We start from the raw sequence: 25,970 nt of genomic DNA on the forward strand, positions 1-25,970 counted from the left end.
AAATATATTAAAAACTTAGGCATAAAGAATGATTTATCCTAATGTCATTAATGTTACTGGTAAGAGTTAGGATTAGAACTCAGGTCCTATCTCTAATTCTGTGTACCATCCGCTTTCTCCCAGTTTCCCCATCTTGTTTCACAGAATGCTACTGGGTATGCCAGTAGTCATGGTGCTCAGGGATTTTAAACAAATTTTGGAAATGCTGGATTGAATAAAGTCGATCAAATTCCCACAACCTGTAATGTGTCATCACAAAACTCCAGGAAGGATATGGAGAATAGAGCACGCATCAAAAAATTCAAAGCCCCACAAGCCACAAAGCAGGTAACAAACGTGAGCCTGCAGGCAAGGCAAGGCAAGGGCTGGGGCGGGGCTGAGGGATGTGGCGCCATCTAGTGGGGCCCTGGCTGCATAGGGATGCAGCCCGATGTTGTTAGCTCTTTCCAGAGAAGTTATCCATCTTGACATTAATTTGAAATCACTGTGGTTATGCATGTTGTCTTGAATTTAAAAAAAAAAAAATCCCTGTAGTTGGAATATAATTTTTTAAACTAGATCAGCCTGGTCCCACTTGTGAAAACTAGTATACAATGTTTAGCAATCTTCTTTGCCCCATAACCTTTATTCAGAGGTCCTGTTAATTTCCCAGAACTCCGCAGAAGTGTCAAAAACACTGCCTTCAAAAACGAGCATCCAGCCCTCATGGACCACTTTGGTGAGAGTAGCTCTGAACACCTCCCAAATAACTCAAGCATGAGTTGTTTCAGGGTTTGCTCAAATTGAAATTAATTTCCAGTCTTGTTAACTGTTCATGTAGAAATGCTCCTAGTGATTAAAAATATCCTTACCGTTAGCCTTTCTCTAACTCTTCTGGAAAAACCAAAAATTTAATTGAGCTGTGAAAAAGATATAACACAGGAATTGATTCAATATGAAAAAGACCCTTTATCCTTCCAAAACAATTTTAAAAATCATAGTGGTTCGAGGACAATTTAGCATTTCGGTTGAAACTGGTAACACTCTCAAACAACACTATTATGTTTGCAAACTAGCTTTTCTAAGTCAGAAAGCCTCTTTTACTACTCCCTCCCCCTCTTTTTTCCTTTTATTTCCACCCTGCCTCATTCTAAAAATTACATCAGAGAGTCTGCCAGTTGTCTGCATAAGTGCCTAGAACTGTGGCACCAATGTAGCAGAAACAGCATAAATCATGTGGCAATTGATTTTCTTCCCCTGGTGTCTCCATGGTCCACTCACTATGCTAGCTTCTTCTAACTGCTAAAATACCCATCCTGGTCCCAGGGAAAGCAATTCTATTTCCAGAGCCCTGAGAAACCAGATCTACCTATAATGGCAAAATCACACTCACATTTTCCCATTGTGTAAATAAAAACCTGTACACTCCCATGATTTGAAACCCTTGGGGGCCCTAAGGAATATAACATTTGAAGTTACTTGATTAAAAAAAAAGACAATCATGAAATGCTTCCAAGTTAGGTCCTTTAAGTCCCAAATTGGATTTGCTGATTTTAAGTGGTATTCAGCTCTTCTTGACAGCTTTGGTAACTGAGGTAGTAGTGTTTATTCTGTCTCCCCAAGGAGAATTCTTGATAGAAAACAGGATTCATAGGGTCTAAAGAGAATGTACAATTCTAAGGAATAAATTTCATGTTTTGGAGAGAGCTCTGCAATGACCAGAAAGATTGAACCAGTTTTAGTATAAAAAATTAGGACAATGTTACAGAGGTTGACGGTACACAGATGAGCTACACTCACTCTACCCAATATCACCGACTGGTTGGAATGCCATGGGAAACTGACGGAAAAATTGTCCTGCTTCATGAAGGGACTCTGGCACAGTGATGTCTGGTCACTGTCTTCCACAGTCAAGGGCATAATGCCTTAGAAGGCCACCGGATCCATGACTTAATGAAGGTCATCAATAATGTAGATATTGTCTTCTGCTCGGACAGGCTTCAGAGCTGCATTTTTCAAAGCTCCAATGTGAGAGTCCCTCAACGGAATCACGCTACAGAAAGAATAACATGAGTAAGAGAAAAGCAGACCACTTCTCAAGTATGAGCAGTGCATTTGTTTATGTTCAAGTAAGAATGGGTATTTGCATTTCCCAGAACCCCATTCACACAGCCTATGAAATAAATAGAAGCTTTCAGAGTTGTGAATATGAAATTTCAGGAAAGTCTGTTTAATAAGCAGGTAGAAAACCTCAGCAGTAGTTTCAGAAACCTCAGACTGGTCTCCTTCTAGAGTCTCATGTAATAGAATACAAAAATTGAAAATCTAGGGACTTCCCTGATGGTCCAGTGGTAAAGAATCTGCCTTCCAATGCAGGGGACGCAGGTTCAATCCCTGGTCGGGGAACTAGGATTGCACCTGCCATGGGGCAACTAAGCCCGTGTGCCAGAACTACTGAGCTTGCAGGCCTCAGTGAGAGAGCCCTCACGCTGCAAACTACAAAGCCCACACACTCTGGAGCCCACGTGCCACAACTAGAGAGAGAAAACCCGTACACCACAACTAGAAAGAAGCCCATGCACTGCAACAAAAGATCCCACATGCCTCAAAGAAGATCCCATGTGCCACAACTAAGACCCGATGCAGCCAAATAAATAAATAAATATTTTTAAAAAAAACAAAGAAAGAAAATCTAAGAAGACAAACATCAGACATCAAATTGAAGTACTAAACCAGTATACATATTCTCAAAGACGGCTAGGACATGGTTTGGCTAGTGTTTTTCCAACTGTGGACTGTGACCCTTTAGAGAGGGTTATTAAATCTATTTAGTGCTCTATATCCTGTTTTTAAGATAAATATATATAAGTATACAAAATATCAGAGCATACTGGTATAGTAAAATAGTATTGTTTCATCAAAGTGTATACTAGATCATGGAGTCAAAAATCTTACCATGCCTTAATGGTCAAAATTAGAAAGCCATGGGTTAAATGACTTTTATAACACATATGCTCACACATCAATATGAATAGGTCATTTGTGGAGTTTTGATATTGCTACTCTTTTATAATTTGTAGTGTATACAGTTACTACTTTTTATTAGTTAAGCCTGCCCAGAAATGATATGAAATGTACTACATCTTCATTCAGCTCTGATCTTTAAATGGATTAGTCACACATGTGTGGAAACCGTTTAGGTGTCAGCAGCTCAAAATGAATCAATGTGATATAGGTGCACCAAAAATAACTTCATGGGGAAATGCTCAGTTTTGGTTTTGTTTTGCTTTGCTTTGCTGTATTATACAGTATTTCCTACAATGAATATTTTCTTTTCTAATTAGATGACAAAAAGTGAAACTTTAAAAAAACGTTAACAGCAAAAGGACAAAAATAAACTAAAAGGATGCTATCTTTCATGCTTTTCTGCCTGTAGGGAGTATTTTTTTTCTTCCATTCCTGGAAGCAGATAGTCAAAAATTTCTATAAGTATAGGTTTTGGACTCTAAGAGACATAAGACTGAGTCTTTTACCTGCTGTGGCGTGTGACCTTGGATGTTGCTTAACATCTCTAAACATGTTTTCCAATCTGTAGACTAAGAATAATAATAGTGCCTATGAAGGGTTTACAGGTTCACTGCTGTGAAGGGCATGACTGCAATAATAAAAGCCAATGTTTATGGAACACTTGCAATATGTTTGGCATAGTTAAAGGCATGTTCTGTGGATTGGCTCATATGACTAACTCAGACATAGGAAAGACTATGTAATAACATCCAATGAAAGAGAACTAGGAATAACATCTGGCAGCTTAAGAGGGATGGATTTGGAATCGAAGAAAGACCTGTTTAAAGCCCAAGCTGGACAATCACAGAAAGACAGACAAAATGAAAAGGCAGAGGACCATGTCCCAGATGAAAGAACAAGATAAAACCTCAGAACAAGATAAAACTAAATGAAGTGGAGATAGGCAACCTTCCAGAAAAAGAATTCAGAATGATAGTGAAGGTGATCCATGACCTCAGAAAAAGAATGGAGGCAAAGGTCAAGAAGATGCAACAAATGTTTACCAAAGGCCTAGAAGAATTAAAGAACAAACAAACAGAGATGAATAATACAATAATTGTAATGAAAAATACACTAGAAGGAATCAATAGCAGAATAACTGATGCAGAAGAACGGATAAGTGACCTGGAAGACAGAATGGTGGAAATCACTGCTGTGGAACAGAATAAAGAAAAAAGAATGAAAATAAATGAAGACAGCCTAAGAGATTCTCTGGGACAATATTAAATGCAACAGCATTCGGATTATAGGGGTCCCAGAAGGAGAAGAGAGAGAGAAAGGACCAGAGAAAATATTTCAAGAGATTATAGTTGAAAATATCCCTAACATGGGAAAGGAAATAGCCACCCAAGTCCAGGAAGTGCAGCGAGTCCCATACAGGATAAACACAAGGAGAAACACACCAAGATACATAGTAATGAAATTGGCAAAAAGTAAAGACAAAGAAAAATTATTGAAAGCCACAAGGGAAAAACGACAAATAACATACAAGGGAACTCCCATAAGGTTAACAGCTGATTTCTCAGCAGAAACTCTACAAGCCAGAAGGGAGTGGCATGATATACTTAAAGCGATGAAAGGGAAAAACCTACAACCAAGATTACTTTACCCAGCAAGGATCTCATTCAGATTTGATGGAGAAATCAAAACCTTTACAGACAAGCAAAAGCTAAGAGAATTCAGCAACACCAAACCAGCTCTACAACAAACGCTAAAGGTACTTCTCTAATTGGGGAATACAAGAGAATGAAAGGACCTACAAAAACAAACTCAAAACAATTAAAAAAATGGTCATAAGAACATACATATTGATAATCATCTTAAATGTGAATGGATTAAATGCTCCAACCAAAAGACACAGGTTCACTGAATGGATACAAAAACAAGACCCATATATATGCTGTCTACAAGAGATCTACTTCAGACCTAGGGACACAGACAGACTGAAAGTGAGGGGATGGAAAAAGATATTCCATGCAAATGGAAATCAGAAGAAAGCTGAAAAAAAAAAAAAAAGGAAAGCTGGAGTAGCAATACTCATATCAGATAAAATAGACTTTAAAATAAAGAATGTTACAAGAGACAAGGAAGGACACTACCTAATGATCAAGGGATCAATCCAAGAAGAAGATACAGCAATTATAAATATCTATGTACCCAACATAGGAGCACCTCAATATGTAAGGCAAATGCTGACAGCTATAAAAGAGGAAATTGACAGTAACACAATAATAGTGGGGGACTTTAACACCTCACTTACACCAATGGACAGAACATCCAGACAGAAAATTAATAAGGAAACACAAGCTTTAAATGACACAATAGACCAGATAGATTTAATTGATGTTTATAGGACATTCCATCCAAAAACACCATATTACACTTTCTCCTCAAGTGCACATGGAACATTCTCCAGGATAGATCACATCTTGGGTCACAAATCAAGCCTGGGTAAATTTAAAGAAATTGAAATTGTATCAAGCATCTTTTCCAACCACAACACTATGATATTAGAAATAAATTACAGGAAAAAAATGTAAAAAACACAAACACATGGAAGCTAAACAATATGCTACTAAATAACCAAGAGATCACTGAAGAAATCAAAGCAGAAATCAAAAAATACCTAGAGACAAATGACAACAAAAACACGATGATCCAAAATCTATGGGATGCAGCAAAAGCAGTTCTAAGAGGGAAGTTTATAGCAATACAACCCTACCTCAAGAAAAATCTCAAATAAACAATTTAAACTTACACCTAAAGGAACTTGAAAAAGAAGAACAAACAAAACCCAAAGTTAGTAGAAGGAAAGAAATCATAAACACTAGAGCAGAAAAAAATGAAATAGAAACAAAGGAAAAAATAGCAAAGATCAATAAAACTAAAAGCTGGTTCTCTGAGAAGATAAATAAACCTTTAGGCAAACTCATCAAGAAAAAGACTGAAAGGACTGAAATCAATAAAATTAGAAAAGAAAAAGGAGAAGTTACAACAGACACCGCAGAAATACAAATTAGCATAAGAAACTACTACAACAAACTCTATGCCAATAAAATGGATAACCTGGAAGAAATGGACAAATCTTTAGAAAGGTATAACCTTCCAAGACTTAACCTGGAAGAAATAGAAAATATGAACAGACCAATCACAAGTAATGAAATTGAAACTGTGATTAAAAACCTTCCAACAAATAGAAGTCCAGGACCACATGGCTTCACAGGTGAATTCCATCAAACATTTAGAGAAGAGCTAACATCCACCCTTCTCAAACTCCTCCAAAAAATTGCAGAGGAAGGAACACTCACAAACTCATTCTACGAGGCCACCATCACCCTGATACCAAAACCAGACAAAGACACTACAAAAAAAGAAAATTACAGACCAATATCACTGATGAATATAGATGCAAAAAATCCTCAATAAAATACTAGCAAACAGAATGCAACAACACATGAAAAGGATCATACACCATGACCACATGGGATTTATCCCAGGAATGCAAGGATTCTTCAATATATGCAAATCAATCAATGTGATACACCACATTAACAAATTGCAGAATAAGAACCATGTGATCATCTCAATAGACGCAGAAAGAGCTTCTGACAAAATTCCACACCTGTGTATGATAAAAACCCTCTAGAAAGTGGGCATAGAGAGAAGGTACCTCAACATAATAAAGGCCATATACCACAAACCCACAGCAACATCATTCTCAATGGTGAAAAACTGAAAGCATTTCCTCTAAGATCAGGAATAAGACAAGGATGTCCAGTCTCGCCACTATTATTCAACATAGTTTTGGAAGTCTTAGCCACAGCAATCAGAGAAGAAAAAGAAATAAGAGGAATACGAATTGGAAAAGAAGAAGTAAAACTGTCAGTGCTGGCAGATGACATGATACTATACATAGAAAATCCTAAAGATGCAAAGTAATCCTTATCAAATTACCAATGGCAATTTTTAAAGAACAAGAAAACTACTAGAGCTAACCAATGAATTTGGTAAAGTTGCAGGATACAAAATTAATGCAAAGAAATCTCTTGCATTCCTATACACTAACCACGAAAGATCAGAAAGAGAAATTAAGGAAACAATCCCATTCACCATTGCAACAAAAAGAATAAAATACCTAGGAATAAACCTGCGTAAGAAGGTAAAAGACCTGTACTCAGAAAACTGTAAGACATTGATGAAAGAAATCAAAGATGACACAAACAGATGGAGAGATATACCATGTTCTTGGATTGGAAGAATCAATATTGTGAAAATGACTATACTACCCAAAGCAATCTACAGATTCAATGTAATACTTATCAAATTACCAATGTCATTTTTTACAGAACTAGAACAAAAAATCTTGAAATTTGTATGGAGACACAAAAGACTCCAAATAGCCAAAGTAATCTTGAGAAAAAAAAAAACCAAAAAACAGATCTGGAATCAGACTCCCTGACTTCAGACTATACTACAAAGCTGTAGTAATCAAGACAATATGGTCCCGGCACAAAAACAGAAATTTAGATCAATGGAACAGGATAGAAAGCCCAGAGATAATAAACTCATGCACCTATGGTCAACTAATCTATGACAAAGGAGACAAGGATATACAATGGAGAAAAGACTGTCTCTTCAATAAGTGGTGCTTGGAAAACTGGACAGCTGCATGTAAAAAAATGAAATTAGAACACTCCCTAACACCATACACAAAAATAAACTCAAAATGGATTAGAGACCTAAATGTAAAACCGGACACTATAAAACTCTTAGAGGGAAACATAGGAAGAACATTCTTTGACATAAATCACAGCAAGATCTTTTCTCACCCACCTTCTAGAGTAATGGAAATAAAAACAAAAATAAACAAACGGCACCTAATGAAACTTAAAAGCTTTTGCACAGCAAAAGAAAGTATAAAGATGATGAAAAGACAACCCTCAGAATGAGATAAATATTTGCAGACGAATCAACGGACAAAGAATTAATCTCCAAAATATATAAACGGCTCATGTACCTCAATATCTAAAAAACAAACAACCCAATCCAAAAGTGGGCAGAAGACCTAGATAGACATTTCTCCAAAGAAGACATACAGATGGCCAAGAAGCACTTGAAAAGCTGCTCAACATCACTAATTATTAGAGAAATGCAAATCAAAACTACAGTGAGGTATCACCTCACACCAGTTAGAACGGCCATCATCAGAAAATCTATATTACCATATGACCCAGCAATCCCACTACTGGGCATATGCCCAGAGAAAACCATCATTCAAAAAGACACGTGCACCCCAATATTCATTGCAGTGCTATTTACAATAGTCAGGTCATGGAAGCAACCTAAATGTCCATCGACAGATGAATGGATAAAGAAGATGTGGTACATATAGAGAATGGAATATTACTCAGCCATAAAAAGGAACGAAACTGGGTCATTTGTAGAGACATGGATGGACCTAGAGACTGTCATACAGAGTGAAGTAAGTCAGAAAGAGAAAAACAAATATCGTATATTAATGCATATATGTGGAATCTAGAAAAATGGTATAGATGAACCAGTTTGCAAGGCAGAAATACAGACACAGATGTAGAGAACAAACATATGGACACGAAGGGGGGAAAGTGGGGGTGGGGAGGGATGAATTGGGAGATTGGGATTAACATATATTCACCAATATGTATAAAATAGATAACTGATAAGAACCTGCTGTATAGCACAGGGAACTCCACTTCGCTGTACAGTAGAAACGAACACAACATTGTAAAACAACTATATCTCAAAAAAAAAAGTCCAAGCTGGACCAAATGAAGCAGGCTATTTGGATTTGGAAGTAGGCAGATGTTTCCTACCATTACAGACAGGTGTTTGGGGAAATGACTACATGAATGCATATAAAGAGGATTTCACTTTCCCTGGGCAATGGGGTAAATTTGCAAAAAATTCAAGTGCTATGAGGCCCAACAACTAATGTAAAGGAACAGAGCAGGCTGGGCATGTAACAATGGGGATGGTGGGAAGGGGGGGGAGCTGGAAGCACGTGCCTTAGCCTGTGCCTTTGTATGTCTTCAGCCTGGAGTCATCTTCCTCCAGATCTTTGCAGAACTGCCTTCTGCTCCGTTGGGGCTCACTCACATAGCCTATTGCCTTGCTCTGTATTCCCCATGGCATTTCTCTGCAAGTTCTAAAAATACCCTGCTTATTCATTTATATGTTTCTGTCTGTTTTGTCCATCTCTTTGGAATTTAGTAGGCATTCAATAAACAAAGCCCTGAATGAAATCAAATAACAAACCAAACAACCCATTCAAATGTCCCATCAAACAAAATCTGCAATTTAGTTCTCTTGCTCTAGCGGTCAGGTTTGAGGTACTGTTTCTGGAGCAGTTCTGGCGCAATTCCAGGGAAATACAGAGATGCTAAAAATATCACTGGAAGGTTGGACGGCAATGGAGGTGTCCTATATACTAGATTTTTCAGGATCCAGAGTATAAAATGGAGAGTTCAGAAGGAAAAGAGAGGGAGAGAGAAATTATCCTTATTTTTACTAGAGTAAGAATATCAAAAAGCATTGACATAAACTTTCAACCTTACCGTAGTAGCTCCACCTTGCTACTCAGGCAAAAATATCCTAAATTGGGGAAGAAGTGAGAGAAAATTAAACATGTAAGACACAGAGTTCATGAGATTTTTTTTCCAAACAAGTATATTATTACTGTTATTACTTTGATATGAACAAAATCTGTACAGACCTCAGAAGCTGAAAAAATTAATTTACAAGAAAATATTTTTAAAAAGAAGGGGAAAAAACCCAATCTGGACCCTCGCCTGATAACTCCAGGTAACTTTTTTTGAATCTGTAGGAGCCAAATAAGCCCCTTAGTGTAAAGTATCTCATGTTTACTAATAGTTTAGTGTATTCACCCACATGTCCCAACTTACTTTAATGCAATTATATTTCACTGTAAAAAAAATGGGGATTGTGTTTCTTCCATAGGTGACAGGTTTTACACACACGCACAACTGGTGGAAGGAGACCAGGAGGCCCTGGATGGCTGCCTTGTGAACCCCTTTGTTCTACTCTTAGCCCTGAAATCGTGTATCCCTCTCAATGTCCCATTTGCTTCTTCTGTTAAGTGGGTGTTGTAACACCCTCAACAATTTCACCCCCTATAGGGCCAAAACTTGGTTCTTGAGGGAAGGGGGAAAGGAGGAGTGAACACATCTTATGTATTGCAATGGTTTGCTGCCTTCCAAACCCCAACTCTGCCCAATCAACACTTATTTCTCCATATTTAATTTCTCCTATGGAGAATTTAAATATCATGTTTCTCTCTATGGGACAATAATTTTAAGATAAAGAAAAAATAAAAAAAGAACAAGGTAAAAACCAAGGAAGTTATGTGAAATTCAAATCATGTGGTGTGTAGGGCTACAGGCAGTTTGGCTCAAGAAAACTCCCACAGGCACAGTCCTGAGGTGACTTACTTTTGCTAATCATGAAAACCAAAAACGTGAGCAATGACACCAAGGCAGTGACACAGACTCCAATGTAGACTCCCTTATTGGTGCTCATCCATGGATCTTGTGCCAGCGTCACAAGCTGAGGAAACATCAGCAGATCAAAAAAAAAAAAATCTTCTTAGAATTATGGGTAGAAAACATTTCTGAAAATAATGTACACAGACACACTTATCTTTATTGGCCTTTGGCTAGTTCCAGATCATGAGGGGAAGACCAAATGATTTAAAGTTATAACCATGTGGTGAAATTCTAAGACAATTTAGAATTCAAAATGTATTTGGGGATGGTGGAAATGTTTTTTCTCTTGCTTGCGGTGGTATTTACAGAGGTGTATACATTTGTCAAAACTCAAACTGTACACTTCAAATGAGTGTGCTTTATTATATGTAAATTATACCTATTTTAAAAAATTAATAAGCTATTTTCATAAATAATCCTCTTATGATGTTAAAAAAGAAAACAACAATTTTTGTTCCTGTATAAGTTGACGTGGTGGTGTTATCTCAAGCTATGTGAATGTGTTCAATTATTAAAATTGGCCCTTGATTACAAAACTTTTTTTTAACTAGAATTCAAGATTCCATCTATGTATTTATAAATGGACTCGAAAGTAGATGCTCATATACATGGCCCTGCTTAACAATTAAAATGTTGCACAACTGGAAAGAAATACAACTTTATTTAAATCTCCTAGTATGGTTCATAAGGAATCATCACCTCCCGGAATAAAACCGAAATACGCCATGCATCATGTTCAGCCCCTTTACATAACTTAACTCTAATCCTAAAGAGGCCCCATGGGGTAGGTATTTTAACAGGAAGGAAGTGAAGATCAGAGAAAAAGATTAAGTCTCAAGTCTCTTCCTGCATAAGAGTTTAATCTCTGGAGTCAAAATTCCAGCTCTTTTACTTAGTTGCTGTGTGACCCTAGACATGTTATTTATCCTCTCTGAACCTCTGTTTCTCTGTCTGTCAAATGCAGATTAAATAGGGTTCTTGGGAAAGATAATTTAGGTACTTCCTGATCAACACTATGAGGAACACAAAGGATGGTGACTTATAATATGAGCTGTCCTTGCTTAAAGGGGGAACAGCCAGTGTCTTGGGAGGGAAAAGCTGTGTAATTACCTTACTTGTGGGGGGTAAAGGGGTTACATGGAACATGGAGTTACAGGAAGCAGGCTTTGCTTCCTTTTTAAAAATATTATGTTACATGAAAACTGCAGTTTCATTTTAGAATGTGCAGCTAAGCATAAAGAAAGGAAAACAAAAATCAACCATAATCCCAACATCCAGAAACAGCCACTATTACCATTTTTCATTACATACTCTTCTAGAATTTTATCCTAGTGTTTTTCTTAACAGAAGCAGTTACTATATTCAATATATACTACAGTATATACACTACACACACACACACACACACACACACACACACACACACACACACACACACATTTTTTGGTCGTGCTGCACGGCATTTGGGATCTTAGCTCCCCAACCAGGGATCGAACCAGCACCCGCTTCATTGGAAGCGCAGAGTCTTATTAACCACTGGACCGCCAGGGAAGTCCCTACACTATTTTAAAAGTTAGTTTTTTTCATTTAACAATCAACACTGTCTTCTCATGTCAGTAAATGCACTGCAGTGACAACATGTTTAATGGCAATAAGCGGGCATGCTTAACTGACTAAGTAATTAATCCCTTATTATTGAACATTTAGGTTGTTTATAACATTTTCATGAGTATAAATAACAGCAATGAACATCTTTTCTTATACATCCTCACATATTTGTTCAATTCTCTCCCTAATATGGAGTTCAGGAAGTTGATTTACTAGGTCGAAATATATGCTGCTTGGTTTCAGGATACCTGGGAGACACCTTGACATCTTCAGAGTCAAGACACAAAAAGCCCACGATTTTGCCTGTTGTGAACTTGCTTCTACTTGCTGCTAAACATACCTGTCCTGCCGGTAACTGAGGTAAAGAACAATCTCATCGTTCAGAATGTTTGTTTCTTTTTTCTTAATCCAGCTATAACAATATAACAGTCATTTACGTTGTGGCAGTTCTGCTATTTAACAGGCATATACAAATTCAGCACATATCCATCAGATCAATCAGGGCCCATACCATAAGAGTTGTTAAAATCTTCAATATCATTCCTATGTAGTGGTGCTCTCGTTGTCACTAAGGTATGTAACATAAGGCCATTTGACCTCACACTAAATAACCCCACTTTGCCTGAGCTTGAATTTCTCTTACAATGGCCATGCTGCAACTTCTCACCAATTGTGATCAGGATGACGCTCATACCTGAAGCTCTTTAGGTTTGTTGCTTCTAAGAATTATTTGCACATGGTCAAAGGAAAGTTGGTTCACCCAAGGGAGCCAAAAGTAAAGGACCTATTGATAAATTCTTCTAACTTAGAAAGATGAGGTTTTGATGAACATTATAAGAATAAAGCCCCTTAGATTTTTCTCAATCTAACTGTGGAAAAAGTATGACAACATCCTACAGAATCACAAATTTTTTCAAGATGTTAGGACCTTAATAAGTCATCATATGGGGAGGTTTATGTATAGAAAGACTCAGAAGTGGCCTCAAAATTTCTATATAGGAGGACAGTTGGGTTGGAAAAGGATATTAAGGGGCCTATGTTTAAGCAAGCACACTTTCATTTATGTAATACTTTTAGTTGGGATGGCCCCCATTCCACCACATCAATTCAAAGCGCGTTACTTCTCTAACGATCACTGAAGCCGTCTTTGGTATGTAACGTTAACGCACGATCCTTGAATTAATTCACTCGTTTTTTCTAATTTTCTGGGCAGGAGAAAGTCTGTAGTGTGTGTGTGTGTGTGTGTGTAGAGAGAGAGTAAAATATCACTTTTCAGGTATTTCTGACAACTAGTGCATCTATATAAACTTTTTAAGTTAATTAAAGCATCCCTATTTAAGAGTGAAATTATTTTCTTCCTTTATTTGAAATGTGTGGACTAGTCTTACAATAACAATCTCTAAATGTAACTTCTTCCAGGGAGACATACAAGTGAATCTGGTTAATAAAGTAGGAAGGAATATGCTTACAGTTTGATTGTTATGCCAAAGGGCATCTGGAGACTGGGTCACAGTGCCATACCCATCTGCTCAACAAGAAGGAAAATGAATTAGAAAGACAAAAAGTATTGAATTTTCACTGCAAACACCAAATATATTCACATTGCCTTCTGGTAATGAATGAAAAGTTGAATAATCATATAGCTAAATGCTGTAGGCTTACAAGAGTTATACCAAGTTACTAACATTTATTAATTTAACCTGTAAGGTTGTGCTTCTTAAACAGTTTTGTCATGGATCCTTCCAAAATGAACCCTTTTTTTTTCTCTCTGTGGAAAAAAATGCACGTACACAGAAAGTTTACCTACAATTTTAGAGGAGTCATAGTGGCCCATTATCAGAAGTAGGTTAAAAATTGCCACTTAAAGTTATGTAATTAATATTTTCATGACAGCTAAGAAGCTGCCAGTGAGGATGCTCAGAGGCCATTGCACATCCAAAGAGCAGAACCACCCCATTCAAAATAGTTGTTACATTGGTTTTATATTCAAAATGTGTGTGAAATGTACTAAGATATCTGAAATAGGTGGCATCCAACTCCTACATTATATGCCACAGTGCCTAGACATTGTTGCAGAAGTGCTTTAGAAAATACGTTATATCAGCCCCAAGGCCAAAGTATCTTATACTATCTAAAACCCCAATATAAAAGGATATCATGCCTTAAAGTTTTGAATATCCAAATTTTAATAGTGTTTAAAATATCTCGTGTGTCTTACAGAACATACACTGTTGGTCCTCCTAAGCAACAATAGGTTAAATACAGGTTTCTTTTTACTGACCACTTTACATCCTTATACCAATTTTTTAAACCCCATTTTATAGATGAGGAAACAGATCTGAAATGGTTAAAGTTTCCAACTCTAGTAAAAGACAATAGCCTCAGCTCATAACACATTGCATTCCCATTCGGTGAAAATACTGCAGGTCTTACGAATTCCCTAACTACTGACAAAGCTATAAAAATGTCACTGTCTGGGCTTCCCTGGTGGCGCAGTGGTTGAGAGTCCGCCTGCCAATGCAGGGGACACGGGTTCGTGCCCCGGTCCGGGAGGATCCCACATGCCGCGGAGCGGCTAGGCCCGTCAGCCATGGCCGCTGAGCCTGCGTGTCCGGAGCCTGTGCTCCACAACAGGAGAGGCCACAACAGTGAGAGGCCCACGTACCGCAAAAAAAAAAAAAAAAAAAAGTCACTGTCCAGTGGCAATGAAACTGGACTAACTATATCCCCCCAAATTTTTACACTTTACATTACTGTGTCTACATTTTATTCATTCCGACACTACTTCTTAGAGAGCCAAAGACAATATCTACAGTCTAGGCTCTGTGTATGACTTGTGTTATAACCTTAAGTAAGTACTTCAGGTACAGAATGGGTGATGTTGCAAAAACAGCATAAAAAATAAATAAATGAAAACAACATGGACTTGGGTCAGATAAAACTTGACTTCAGTGCTGACAATGTCCCTTGGCAATGTGACCTTGATCAGGTCCTTTGCATATACATTTATGTATGTATCTATGTATATATATATATATTTATATTTCTAGCTGGGGTAACCTTGAACTACAAGCTGTTGAGAGCACTTGTCTGTCTCATAAAGTTGTCACATTAGAAGATGCACTAAACACCATATTAGACAAATATCAGCTATTACTATTATGTTATAATGAAAGGAGCAATAGGGGGAGGAACACAGTGCAATGGACTTTCCAAACATCACGTCCTTCCTTCCTCACAAACACGCAAAATGAGGAATGCAACAACTGCCCATGGGCACGCAGCCAGTAACTGGAAGTTGAATTGGAAGCTATCAATCCCCAAAGCAGAACTAAAGAGCCTCCCCAGTCTGGCAATGGCAGTAAGGAAGGTCTGCCCTGAAAGAATGAAATGAGGTAATATATGAGAGTTTGCTGGCACATCCATCCGTCAAAAGGTGGGTAGCAGGCCACATGATGCCCAAACTTCCTTCCAGATTAACATTCTTTGCTTTGTGAGGCTTTAACCCACGGAATTCTGACTGGGGCACTGTAAGGATTTGGCTGGAGAGCCTCACAGACACTGACAAGATGGCAGCAGTCACAGAAGTCATGGGGACACAGCTGCTCCAATGTCTGTTCCATTCTGGAAAGCTCTACCCTGATCAGGTTTTAGTGACATATTTTAGAGAACGATTCTCCACTCCTACTTTCTTCTTCCTCATCGCATAAAAGTGTGGGTTGCAGCTGCTCCTACTGCTGTTACTTTGTATTTTAATCTACTTTCACTTTGTTTCTGTGACCGGAAACAGTTCACGCTAAGGAGTCCACTTTCAAAACCAAATGTCACCATTAGCTAATCCCAAGTGAATTGGTCCCTGTCTGAGTTTCACTTTGGCTCCATTTTAAACAAGCCAGCTTGCAGGAATGACTGGCAAAAGGTAGGCCATACTGGGGGTCCACTACAGATTGGCAACTCCTGAGCACGATGAGTCATGTGCACGGGGAGTCTTGCAAAGCTTCACCTTGTTTGGATGTATCACAGGCACAAGGACACATAAGCTAGCTTTGCATTACAAAGGGGTTCTGCATGTGGCACTCCCCAAATTTACCACCATAGGTAACAGAGGTAGCTGGTAAAGATGACAGGACTCAGCATCACCTTTCTCCATCACAGGAAAGACAGGTCAATCTTACATCTCAGAAGAATATGTACCTACCCAAATTGGGGAGAGTGGGGAAGACTTTTGTTAATTATTAATTAAATTAATATTTAATTCCTTGAGGTCCCTTTAAGGTGACAGTACTGTCCAATGTCTGAGTCTTGGTAATGAGCCTCAAAGCAATGTTCTTGGTACCTTGGCTCCTTCTGCAGTGGGTGGAATAGCAGAATCTCAGCGGGGCATGCCTCTTTGGTGCCAGTGTCATGTGTCCTCAACCCATCTCAAAGTGTCCATGTGAAATGAAAACTTGACAAGGCAGAAGGGGAGCCTTCTGGGTCTTAGAGGAAGCATAAACACAGGTGACCAGTTTGATCCGGACCAGCGTAGTTTGGATTTAATTGTTTTAAGGCTCTGGCCCAAGGGAGTAAGCCCAATACTAAGTTTGAAGTCAAAGCTGGTTCATTTAATTTAGAAAAATACTGATATGCATGTGGATGTTCCCAAATCATACAAGCTGTCTATGCCGCTCAGCTGTATGTATTTCTGGACATTCTAAGTAATAGTCATAATTGCCACTAAATCTATCACTTACCTTTTAACTGTGTCCCAAGATCTTTATCTCATTTAATCCTTGCAAGAATTCTACAAGATCAGTAACATTCCATCCATTTTACAAAGGATAAAAACTGATTCAAAGAGGGTAAGACGTTTGTTCAAGTCGCATAGCTGACTGGAGTAGCCAGTGTTGGCACTCAAGGCAGATCTGTCTTATTCCAGAATATGTGTTCTTAACAATGTGCCGATGTTCATCAAAATTTGAAAGCTCCCAGGTGTTCAGGAAAGAAACGGAAGTTACCTGTTGAGCAAGAGTGCGATGGGGAGCCGGTTATATTTGTTTCTTGCTGTGTGGTAGGCTGGGTTTCCGCTCTCTGCGTAGGAGAAGATAAAGAAGCTACTGGAATGACAAGAATGGAAGAATAGTGTTCAATTTGTGGAGGAAAATTTCCACCCCCAAGAAAAATAAAAAACAAAACTACAATCAGGAGTTACCCTTTGACTTTCTTAGAAAATATTCAAGGATGGCCTTCAGGCAGTATACTGCCACATAGGTATTTCATTATCATGAATAAATCTGATCTAGAGAATGATCTGGAGAGCTTATCAATAGACAGAATTATTTCACTTTTTATACTCCTAGGATCCCCCTGAAGCCTACAACAGTGCATCTTATGTAGGACACCCAATTAAACTTTTATTCATACCAATGACGTTGTACTTTTGTGGACCAGGGCCTTGAGGTGGGCACTAATCCACTCTCCCCGCTTCACAAGAACCCCAATCTGGTTTTCCTCACCTTATTCAAGTTCCTAATTATCCATCCGCACATCTTTCCAGGGAGATGCACACACTGACCAGCATGGAAAACATACTGAGAATATCTAATTCCTTGAGGTCCCTTTAAGGTGACAGTACTGTCCAATGTCTGAGTTTTGGTAATGAGCCTCAAAGCAATGTTCCTGGTACCTTGGCTCCTTTTGAAGTTGTGTTTTGGTCACTCTTTTTATAAGACTGATTTCCTGTGTTATCTGATTCATCTTCCATTTCTCACCAAAAAGCTTCACCAAGAGTTCTCAGGGTTATGTTTCCTTTTCCTTTCTTGAAATCTCTTCTTTATTTTCTATCAGACATTTCACTTTACCTGCAGAGTTGACCACTTGCCTCTTAATAAGATCTTTACATCCCTTCCTCTTAGAGCACCACAGAAAATCAGAGCAAGTTAGTGGTGCTGGCTGGACAAGAGTTCCCAAACCTGGGCTTTCCTCATTGCCTCTCACTGGTCTTTCTATTTCCACTCCCCCACCATGGTCTTCACATTTCAACATCATCTCTTCTCTTGTTTTGAACTGTCTTTTGTTTTTGGTGGGGTATGTTTGTTTGTTTGTTTTTGCTTTCCTCTAATGCTCAAATCTGTAACAGGATGTGGTTCTCTTTAGGAACTATAGGAATTAAGAACAGGATGAATCAGAAAGTCAGATGATCAGCGTCTTCAGTCAACTTAAATCCATGCAAAAGACCTCTTGAGCTTAACTTCATCTGCTAGTTTGGGTCTTTGTGGCCATCTTTCTTTCTCCTCTGCTCCTACAACTTTATATCCAACCAGTGCATGAATATTTTAGGCAACTAGCATGGACGGGGCACAGAGCACAGAGAGGGAATGGATGTAAAGATAAATTCCCCTGCCCTGGATCTGCTCCAGTGTTCACCTCCTTTCTATACTGTAAAGTTCAACTCTAAACTCAAACTCTTTAGGAAACTATCAGGATGCCTATAAGACTCAACTAATACTATCCCCCAGGAGGTCACATAAACCAACACCTTCCTTCTGAAACTCTGCTTTAAACGAAGGCCGTAACTTACACATGTTCACCAAACAAGGAGCACTAAGCCATCCGCCTCTGCAGGCACAAACTATTAAGAAGCTAAATCAATATTGAGAAAGTCAACAGATGCTCTAGTGTGTTCGCTGCCTGGAACAAAACTATTTTTCTTACAAAGTTTTATGGCTCTAAAATCCCAGTTTTAACCTAAAGACGTCTCTTTAAAACTCAGTTCAAAGTCCAATCCTTCAGATTCCTCCTGGTTGAATATAGACATGGTTCAACGGGAATGAAGGGAAATCGATATGTTCCATCAGACTTTTTCGGCTAAAAGGTTGTGATATTTGTGTTATTCCCCAGGATCCAGAGCCACTTTCAAGTGCCAAAGGGTTGTGGAGGCTTTGAGAACCTCCACTAAAAAGTTACATTTTTAATCCAAAAAATAGAAAGTTTGAACCTAAACATGTCCTCAGAATGGCAAGCTATTTCCCCAGCTTTAAGTCAAATTATTCTCCACTTGTATTAACCTAAACTTTAATCTAACATAAAGTTGAACTATGAACTATGTAGCCAGAATTGAAAAAACAAATGTGTGCACTCTAAATCCCATAAGTCCTTAAATCTGATGTTTACTTTGTCATCAGTATAAATAGCATTACTCTGCTACATAAATAAATTAAAGGACGCCAGAAGCAAAACTGTGTAAGTCACTGACACCCTGAAAAGACAGAGTAATTTATGAAGGCTTTTCCAGTGAGAATGCCAGATCAGGACAAATTCATCCAAACATAAGCTCTATGTTCATAATAGAAGGCAGCAAAGGCCCAACATTCAAATTAAAGGGGACAATCTTGACTCAACCATTTTCTATTCGTATGACTGTCAACACTGAACTTAGACTCTGTGCCTCGGACCTCACAAATGTAAAATAGGATTGAATCACACCTACAAGGCATAGGATTGTCATAAGAATGAAGTGGCTTAATACTTGTAAAGCAGTTAGCATGGTTCTAGAGTAAACATGAACTTCACTGAAATCTTATCCTCAAGTGTTGGGTGAGACTTCAGAATGGATTAAATGATCTCTATTCAGAGCTCCTTGTAAGGACAGGATCTCATTCACCTGACCCTGTTCTGGCATTCCCTATTTTTCCTCATAAGTCTGTGTTCAACTGGGCCAAATCCCCACCATCCTCCTTAGATGTTCAAGATCAGTGGTCTGGCTTTTTTATTTCTTTTCTTTTTTTTTTTTTTTTTTTTTGCTATTAATGAATTCCTTTGAGAATCTGATAAAAAGCTATAGGGTCTCCTCACTCTGAAGATGCTTATACATACAAAAGGTGAATATAACATGGGATGGAGGTTCACAGATTCTGTGAAGCCAGGTTTGGAAGCCTGTTCAAATCCTTACCCCAGATTGCACTTCTGCCTTAACACAACACCCTGGATGGTCTATATCCTCCCTTTTAAAGCCTTCTGGGCTCAGAAGCACATCTGTTTACCTGGCTGGAGGTTCTCTGTGGGTGCTGGCACTGGAAGAGCAGAGGTAGAGGCCCTCGTTGTTGTTGGAGCAGTGGTGACCATCATTGTTGGTAGAGCAGTAGTGGTCGTCATTGGTGGTGGAGTAGTAGTACTGGTAGTTGGTGGTGGAGTAGTAGTAGTGGTAGTTGGTGGAGTAGTAATGGTGATCGTTGTTGTTGGAGTAGTATTAGTGGTGGTAGTTTGTGGTGGAGCAGTAGTGGTCGTCATTGGTGGTGGAGTAGTAGTGGTGGTAGTTGGTGGTGGAGTAGTAGTGGTGGTAGTTGGTGGAGTGGTAGTAGTGGTGGTCATTGGTGGAGTAATAGTGGTCATTACTGTTGTGGTAGGTGGAGCTAGAAATCAACATGAAAGCAAGGATTCATCAAGCAGCAGGAAACAAGAGTCATGTGCTGGGCCTGTGCACCAACACAACCACTGGGACTGTGCCCAGGCAGAAGTGAGCACTTATCTCCCATGAACTCAGAGTTCTCCTCACTGGTCAACTAGAATATGTGACTGAGGAGGGAGTGAAGACATGTTCACAACAAGGAAACAGCTGCATTGAAAGGAGTATATATGGGGAGGTTTGGAGATAAAAAAATGACACCTGGGATTTGTGTCGAAGCCCTTTGAAAAGACTAGTCCCGCATATCAGATTTATGTATCTTCATAAACGTCCGTGGGGTAGGGAAAAAAGTCTAGAGCCCGAAGCCGTGTTTGTCCTCAGTAGCGTGTGACTAGGAACTAAATAGTAGTTCCCAAGAACCAGAATATTTACCAAACAAATAGCATTCCGTTCAGTCAGTCCTAAGGGTACCCTCCCAACAGACCTGCATCCTAAATGTGGATTAATTCACACCATTAACAAACGCTAGATAACACAGATGCCTTGTGCATTTGGTTTGAAGGTGGACTAGACCTTTTAAGGTTCCTTCCTTCCTAAGGGATAATAACAAAAGGTAATGACTTTGTCTCTTTCCAGAGTCAGAAATGGTATAGGACTCCAAACCACTTACTGAAGTCCTCAGAGCTACCCAGAGAAAGAACTGCAACTAGGATTAACCCAAAACACAGTGCCTGGCACAAAAGCAGAAATTGTAGGATTGAATCAAGAATGTGTACTTTTTTCTCACCAGGCATCTTTTTTGCCCACAAGAAGTATTCTTAAATTTCAACTCTACTAACTATAAATTAGAAGCTCAAATCTCTTGAATAGGAGACAATTGGTGTGAAAACTCTTTTGAGGGATTGATGTCAATTTAGTTTGGAAACTAATTTTTGCCTTAAAGAAGAAAAACGTTTTTTTCAACAAATATTTATGAGTGTCTATTATGTACAAGGCATTAGTAAATGTTTTAGGCTTTGGGGGTCCTGTGATCTCAGTGGTAATTGCTCAACTCTGTCAGTGTGAAAACAGCCATAGACAGTATATAAACTAATGGGTGTGGCTGTGTTCCAATAAAACTTTATTTATAAAACTGTTGGTGAGCCTGTTTTATAATCTGATCTGGTCCTAGGGCTACAGTTTGCTGACCCTGCTCTAACAGTGTAGTTAGAGGTTTTTAAGAAGAGTGCAATCCAATCCCCTCCCTTCAGTTTGAAATCAAATCTAGAGAAAAAAGGAAGCAAGCAAAAAAGTCTGATCAAAGGCTATAAAAAGGAAGAAACCTAACTGGCTTGTTTAACTAATGTGTCTTCCTCAGTGGTAAGTATTTTCTGAGGAAGAATCTAGGAAACTAAGGGTAGAGGAGCTGCTGAGGAAGAGCCCTAACAGAAGGTTGAAAAGTAAGCTGATTCTGTGAAAAGTGCAAGAAAACTTAAGCAAAAAATTGGATTGGATGCAGAGAGTCACTTTGGCTCAGTTATGGACCCATTTCCCACTGGACAGAGCAGTGGCTTTGTAAATATTCATCTATTAAAGAATTTCTAAGCACTCTAAAAGTCCCCTACTGGGACCTCCCTGGTGCTGCAGTGGTTAAGAATCCGCCTGCCAATGCAGGGGACAAGGGTTCGAGCCCTGGTCTGGGAAGATCCCACATGCCACCGAGCAACTAAGCCAGTGCACTACAACTACTGAGCCTGAGCTCTAGAGCCTGAAAGCCACAACTACTGAGCCCACAAGCCACAACTACTGAAGCCTGCGTGCCTAGAGCCCATGCTCCGCAACAAGAGAAGCCACCGCAATGAGAAGCCCACACACTGCAATGAAGAGCAGTCCCCGCTCTCTGCAACTAGAGAAAGCCCGTGCGCAGCAACGAAGACCCGACACAGGCAAAAATTAAAACAAAACAAAAAGAAACAAAAAAGTCCCCTACTAATTTCTTTCTCTATCCTTTTTAAAAAGTATTCAGCCAGACCAATCAGATAATTTCACAACTCCAAGAATAATCTCTTCTCCACACGTTGCCTCGTCACATGTCTACAGCTCCATCCTCTTTTGGTGTCTTTAAATTGCCTCCTACATATAGGTTCCCCAGAGTCAGCTATTTGCTGCATCAGAATTGACCTTATTTTACCTGCCTTTATAAAGGACACAAGCCAAGTACAAAAGTTGGGAGATTGCAATATCAAGTTCATTTAAGTCAAAAAAGAGTCATAGCTTATGAAGGCCACAGGTATCGGATTCTGTTGTCAATAGAAGACTTTAGTGGGAGAAGGTTCATTAGGAAAGAGCATCAGAAACCAGGAAATCCTGAAGAACCTGCTCCTTTCATCAAATGGCAAGAAAAATTAGGATGTCTACATCAAGATGGAAAAATGTAAACTTCCCAGATTTTTGGATTTTATGAAATTCTTAAAAGCAACAGGTGAACGTTATTGAGATGCAAATGTTTTCATACTGCAATAAAGCCATTTTATTTTTTCAACAGTCAATTTAGTGATATGGTGTGAAATATGCTTCAAAAAATCCAAGACAGGACAGAGGGAGGGGGTGAAACTATATAGGCTTATACAATGTATATGCAACAAGACTGAATTGATGATTGTTAAAGCTAAATGATACATCTACTTGACAGGACCTTATATTACCTATTTTATATGTATGAATTCTCTATAAGTCTTAAAATGTTAAGACAGGACACTTGAGAATTCTTCTAAGACATAACCTCAGAGAAAAGGGCAGTTCTTCAAGTGGAATAAATTTACCTCCATAAAAATGTTCACTATATTTCACTGTGGAACAGTGAATGCTTTTTCATGAACCAACTAGCATTTTTGAAGCACTGCTTTAGGAGATAGTTTGCTGACTGGGAAGATCTCTAGACTATGGTCTTGAATCAAGGTTAGTCTTTTTTTTTTAAATTATTTTTTATTTTATTTATTTTTGACTGTGTTGGGTCTTAACACTTCATTCTACACTAATAGAAGTTATTCTATTCCAAAAGTTATTAGAAAACAAAATTATAGGAACCTCCTCTTTCCCTAATAAAGGAAGACAGTTAATATCAAACAGAAAACTCTTATCTCTGGGAACCCACAGGAAGTAATCAAAGGAAGGAGGAAGACAAGCTCACCTGGCTTTATACTCAAGTCTAGGGTGATTTTTATATCATTGAACCACCCTCTCTTCTCAACACGGCAACAATACAAGCCACTGTCAGCCTGGGCTGCATTCTCTATGGTCAAAGACACATCCCCTTCACCAATGTTTCCGTTTAGCTTATAACGTTTGTCCTTCTGAAAGGTGACACTGTATCCATTAGTCCAGATAATGTCACTTCCACAGCGAGTTAAAGGACATGCCCCTTGGCCCCAGCACATGCTCGTGACTTCTCCACCATAGGTGCAGGGTAGCCTGACAGACTGACCCTCCACTCCAGTCACTCGTGGGTAAGACGTTACACCATCTGTAAATAAAGAGAAACCTGAGCATGAGGTCTCAATATTTTAACTTTAATTTCATTCTCATTTTTTTTCTTTATATAGCTTCTTTGGTTTGTAATCATCTGACTATATCTTGAGTTTTAAAATTTAGTATAAGCATTTTTCTATGTTAACATATTCTTTAGCAGCGTTACTATTTACTAGATATATTTGTAGATAAAACATCATATAAACGTTTTTCTGTATTCAGGATTATTTCCTAATAGGAAAAGATTTCCAAGAAAGAAAGTACCAGGATAAAGGGCAGAAATATATTCAGTCTCTTGGTGAATATGACCAAATTTCTTTCCAAAAGGTTTGAAACAAATGATACTCCAGTAATGCATGAGTGTGTGTGTTTGACAGGTATCTGCTTATTTAATAGGTAATACATACATGTGGCTTTTCCTCTCCCCTAGATTCAATCACTGTCTCAGTTGAAATCTGTTTTAAAAAGTCTATTGCATTTAAAGTTTTGATTTTCAATTTTTATTGCAATTTTAAAAATTGCTATTGCAAATAAAGTCACCTCACAACCCCTCTCTTATTTAAAAAAAAAAAAAGCAGAGCTAATGTTTTACTTAAAGCAGCATTGACTAGAAGGCAGAAGCCTAGTAAACTCTTTAGAAATCAGTTCTTAGAAAAAAGGGTTTATAATAGTTTCAGGAGGAACTGAGGCTTATCATGCTTTACGATCAATCCAAAAAATTTAAGCAGGGATCCTTTCTCGTGAGTTGATGACAGCCCTGCAATGCAGGTGGTAAGGTCCATTTACCCAGGTGAAACCAAAAAATCGGAGAATATTCGATCAAATACTAAATTTTGCCTCTTAAAAACAAATAGGCAGGAAAACTCTCTTCTGTGGCAGTGGCTTAAAAAACCCTGCATTGCCAAATGCAATCTGGGTGGTCCTTGAAAGAAATCTGAGATTCAACAGTTAATCATAGTTAGGACTGAGCTGTGAGTTTGGGAAATGCTCTGGGAATAAAACACTCATTGTTACATAAATTAAGAGTCTATATTTTTCACTGGAATTCTGATAATATTTAATTTTGCTTAATGTCATTTTTGGACTATAAAGGTAATACATGCTAATTATAAAAATTTAACTTTTAGGAGTATAATTTTAAATGTACTTTCCTCACATTCCCACCTCTAGAGATTGTTTTTAAAACTTAGGATATGTCTATTTCTAAAATTTTTCCCTATCTCACAGAGTGTTTTGAATTAACATGTTTTTCTTTTTAAATTTTTTTTTTGGCCACACCGGGAGGCATGTGGGATCTTAGTTCCCCAACCAGGGATCAAACCCTCGCCCCCTGCTTTGCAGTCACAGAATCTTAATCACTGGACTGCCAGGAAAGTTAAAATATTTTCTTTTTAAAAGAAATAGTTGCACATGGTTAAAAAAAATCAAACGGCACAAAATGGTACAATAAAGCACTTGTCTCCTTGCCACCCTACCCCCTTTTCTTCTTCCCGTCCCCTTCCACACCGTGATAACAACTGTTACTCTTTGCTACATACACTTGAGTAATTCATGCATACACAACCATCTACCTACTCCTTTTTTTGGTTTCAACACAAATGGCAGCACATGTCATCCTGTACTGCATGGTGCCTTGTTCACCTACCCATAGATTTTGTAATTCTTAGCATTTATGCAATTTCTTTGGTTTAAGGTGTCAGCCTGGTTCTTTGGTCACTAGTTGACCCCATTACCTTCCAACAAACCCCAAGAACACCTACCCTCCCCCACCACACCCACACCCCCACACACACTCCCCCTTCCTCAGCGCTTCCAAAGTACAGCCCACCTATTCACTTACCTGTCAGAAGGAGTATGAGGCCCAGGATGGCTACCCACGGATGCAT

General features: G+C 38.6%; 1 protein-coding gene across 1 annotated transcript; it reads right to left on the reverse strand.

Moving 5' to 3' along the window:
* Positions 1-1,929: 1,929 nt before the first annotated feature.
* Positions 1,930-25,970, reverse strand: HAVCR1 (hepatitis A virus cellular receptor 1). Its single transcript, XM_060146502.1, has 8 exons — positions 25,925-25,970; positions 23,747-24,079; positions 20,216-20,584; positions 17,192-17,290; positions 13,664-13,719; positions 10,533-10,647; positions 9,639-9,675; positions 1,930-2,032 (listed from the first exon to the last, which is right to left on the reverse strand). The coding sequence occupies exons 1-8, from the start codon at positions 25,968-25,970 to the stop codon at positions 1,930-1,932; spliced, it is 1,158 nt and encodes a 385-aa protein (XP_060002485.1).

This window comes from Lagenorhynchus albirostris, chromosome 3 (genome assembly GCF_949774975.1).
Source record: "Lagenorhynchus albirostris chromosome 3, mLagAlb1.1, whole genome shotgun sequence".
Taxonomy (NCBI): domain Eukaryota; kingdom Metazoa; phylum Chordata; class Mammalia; order Artiodactyla; family Delphinidae; genus Lagenorhynchus; species Lagenorhynchus albirostris.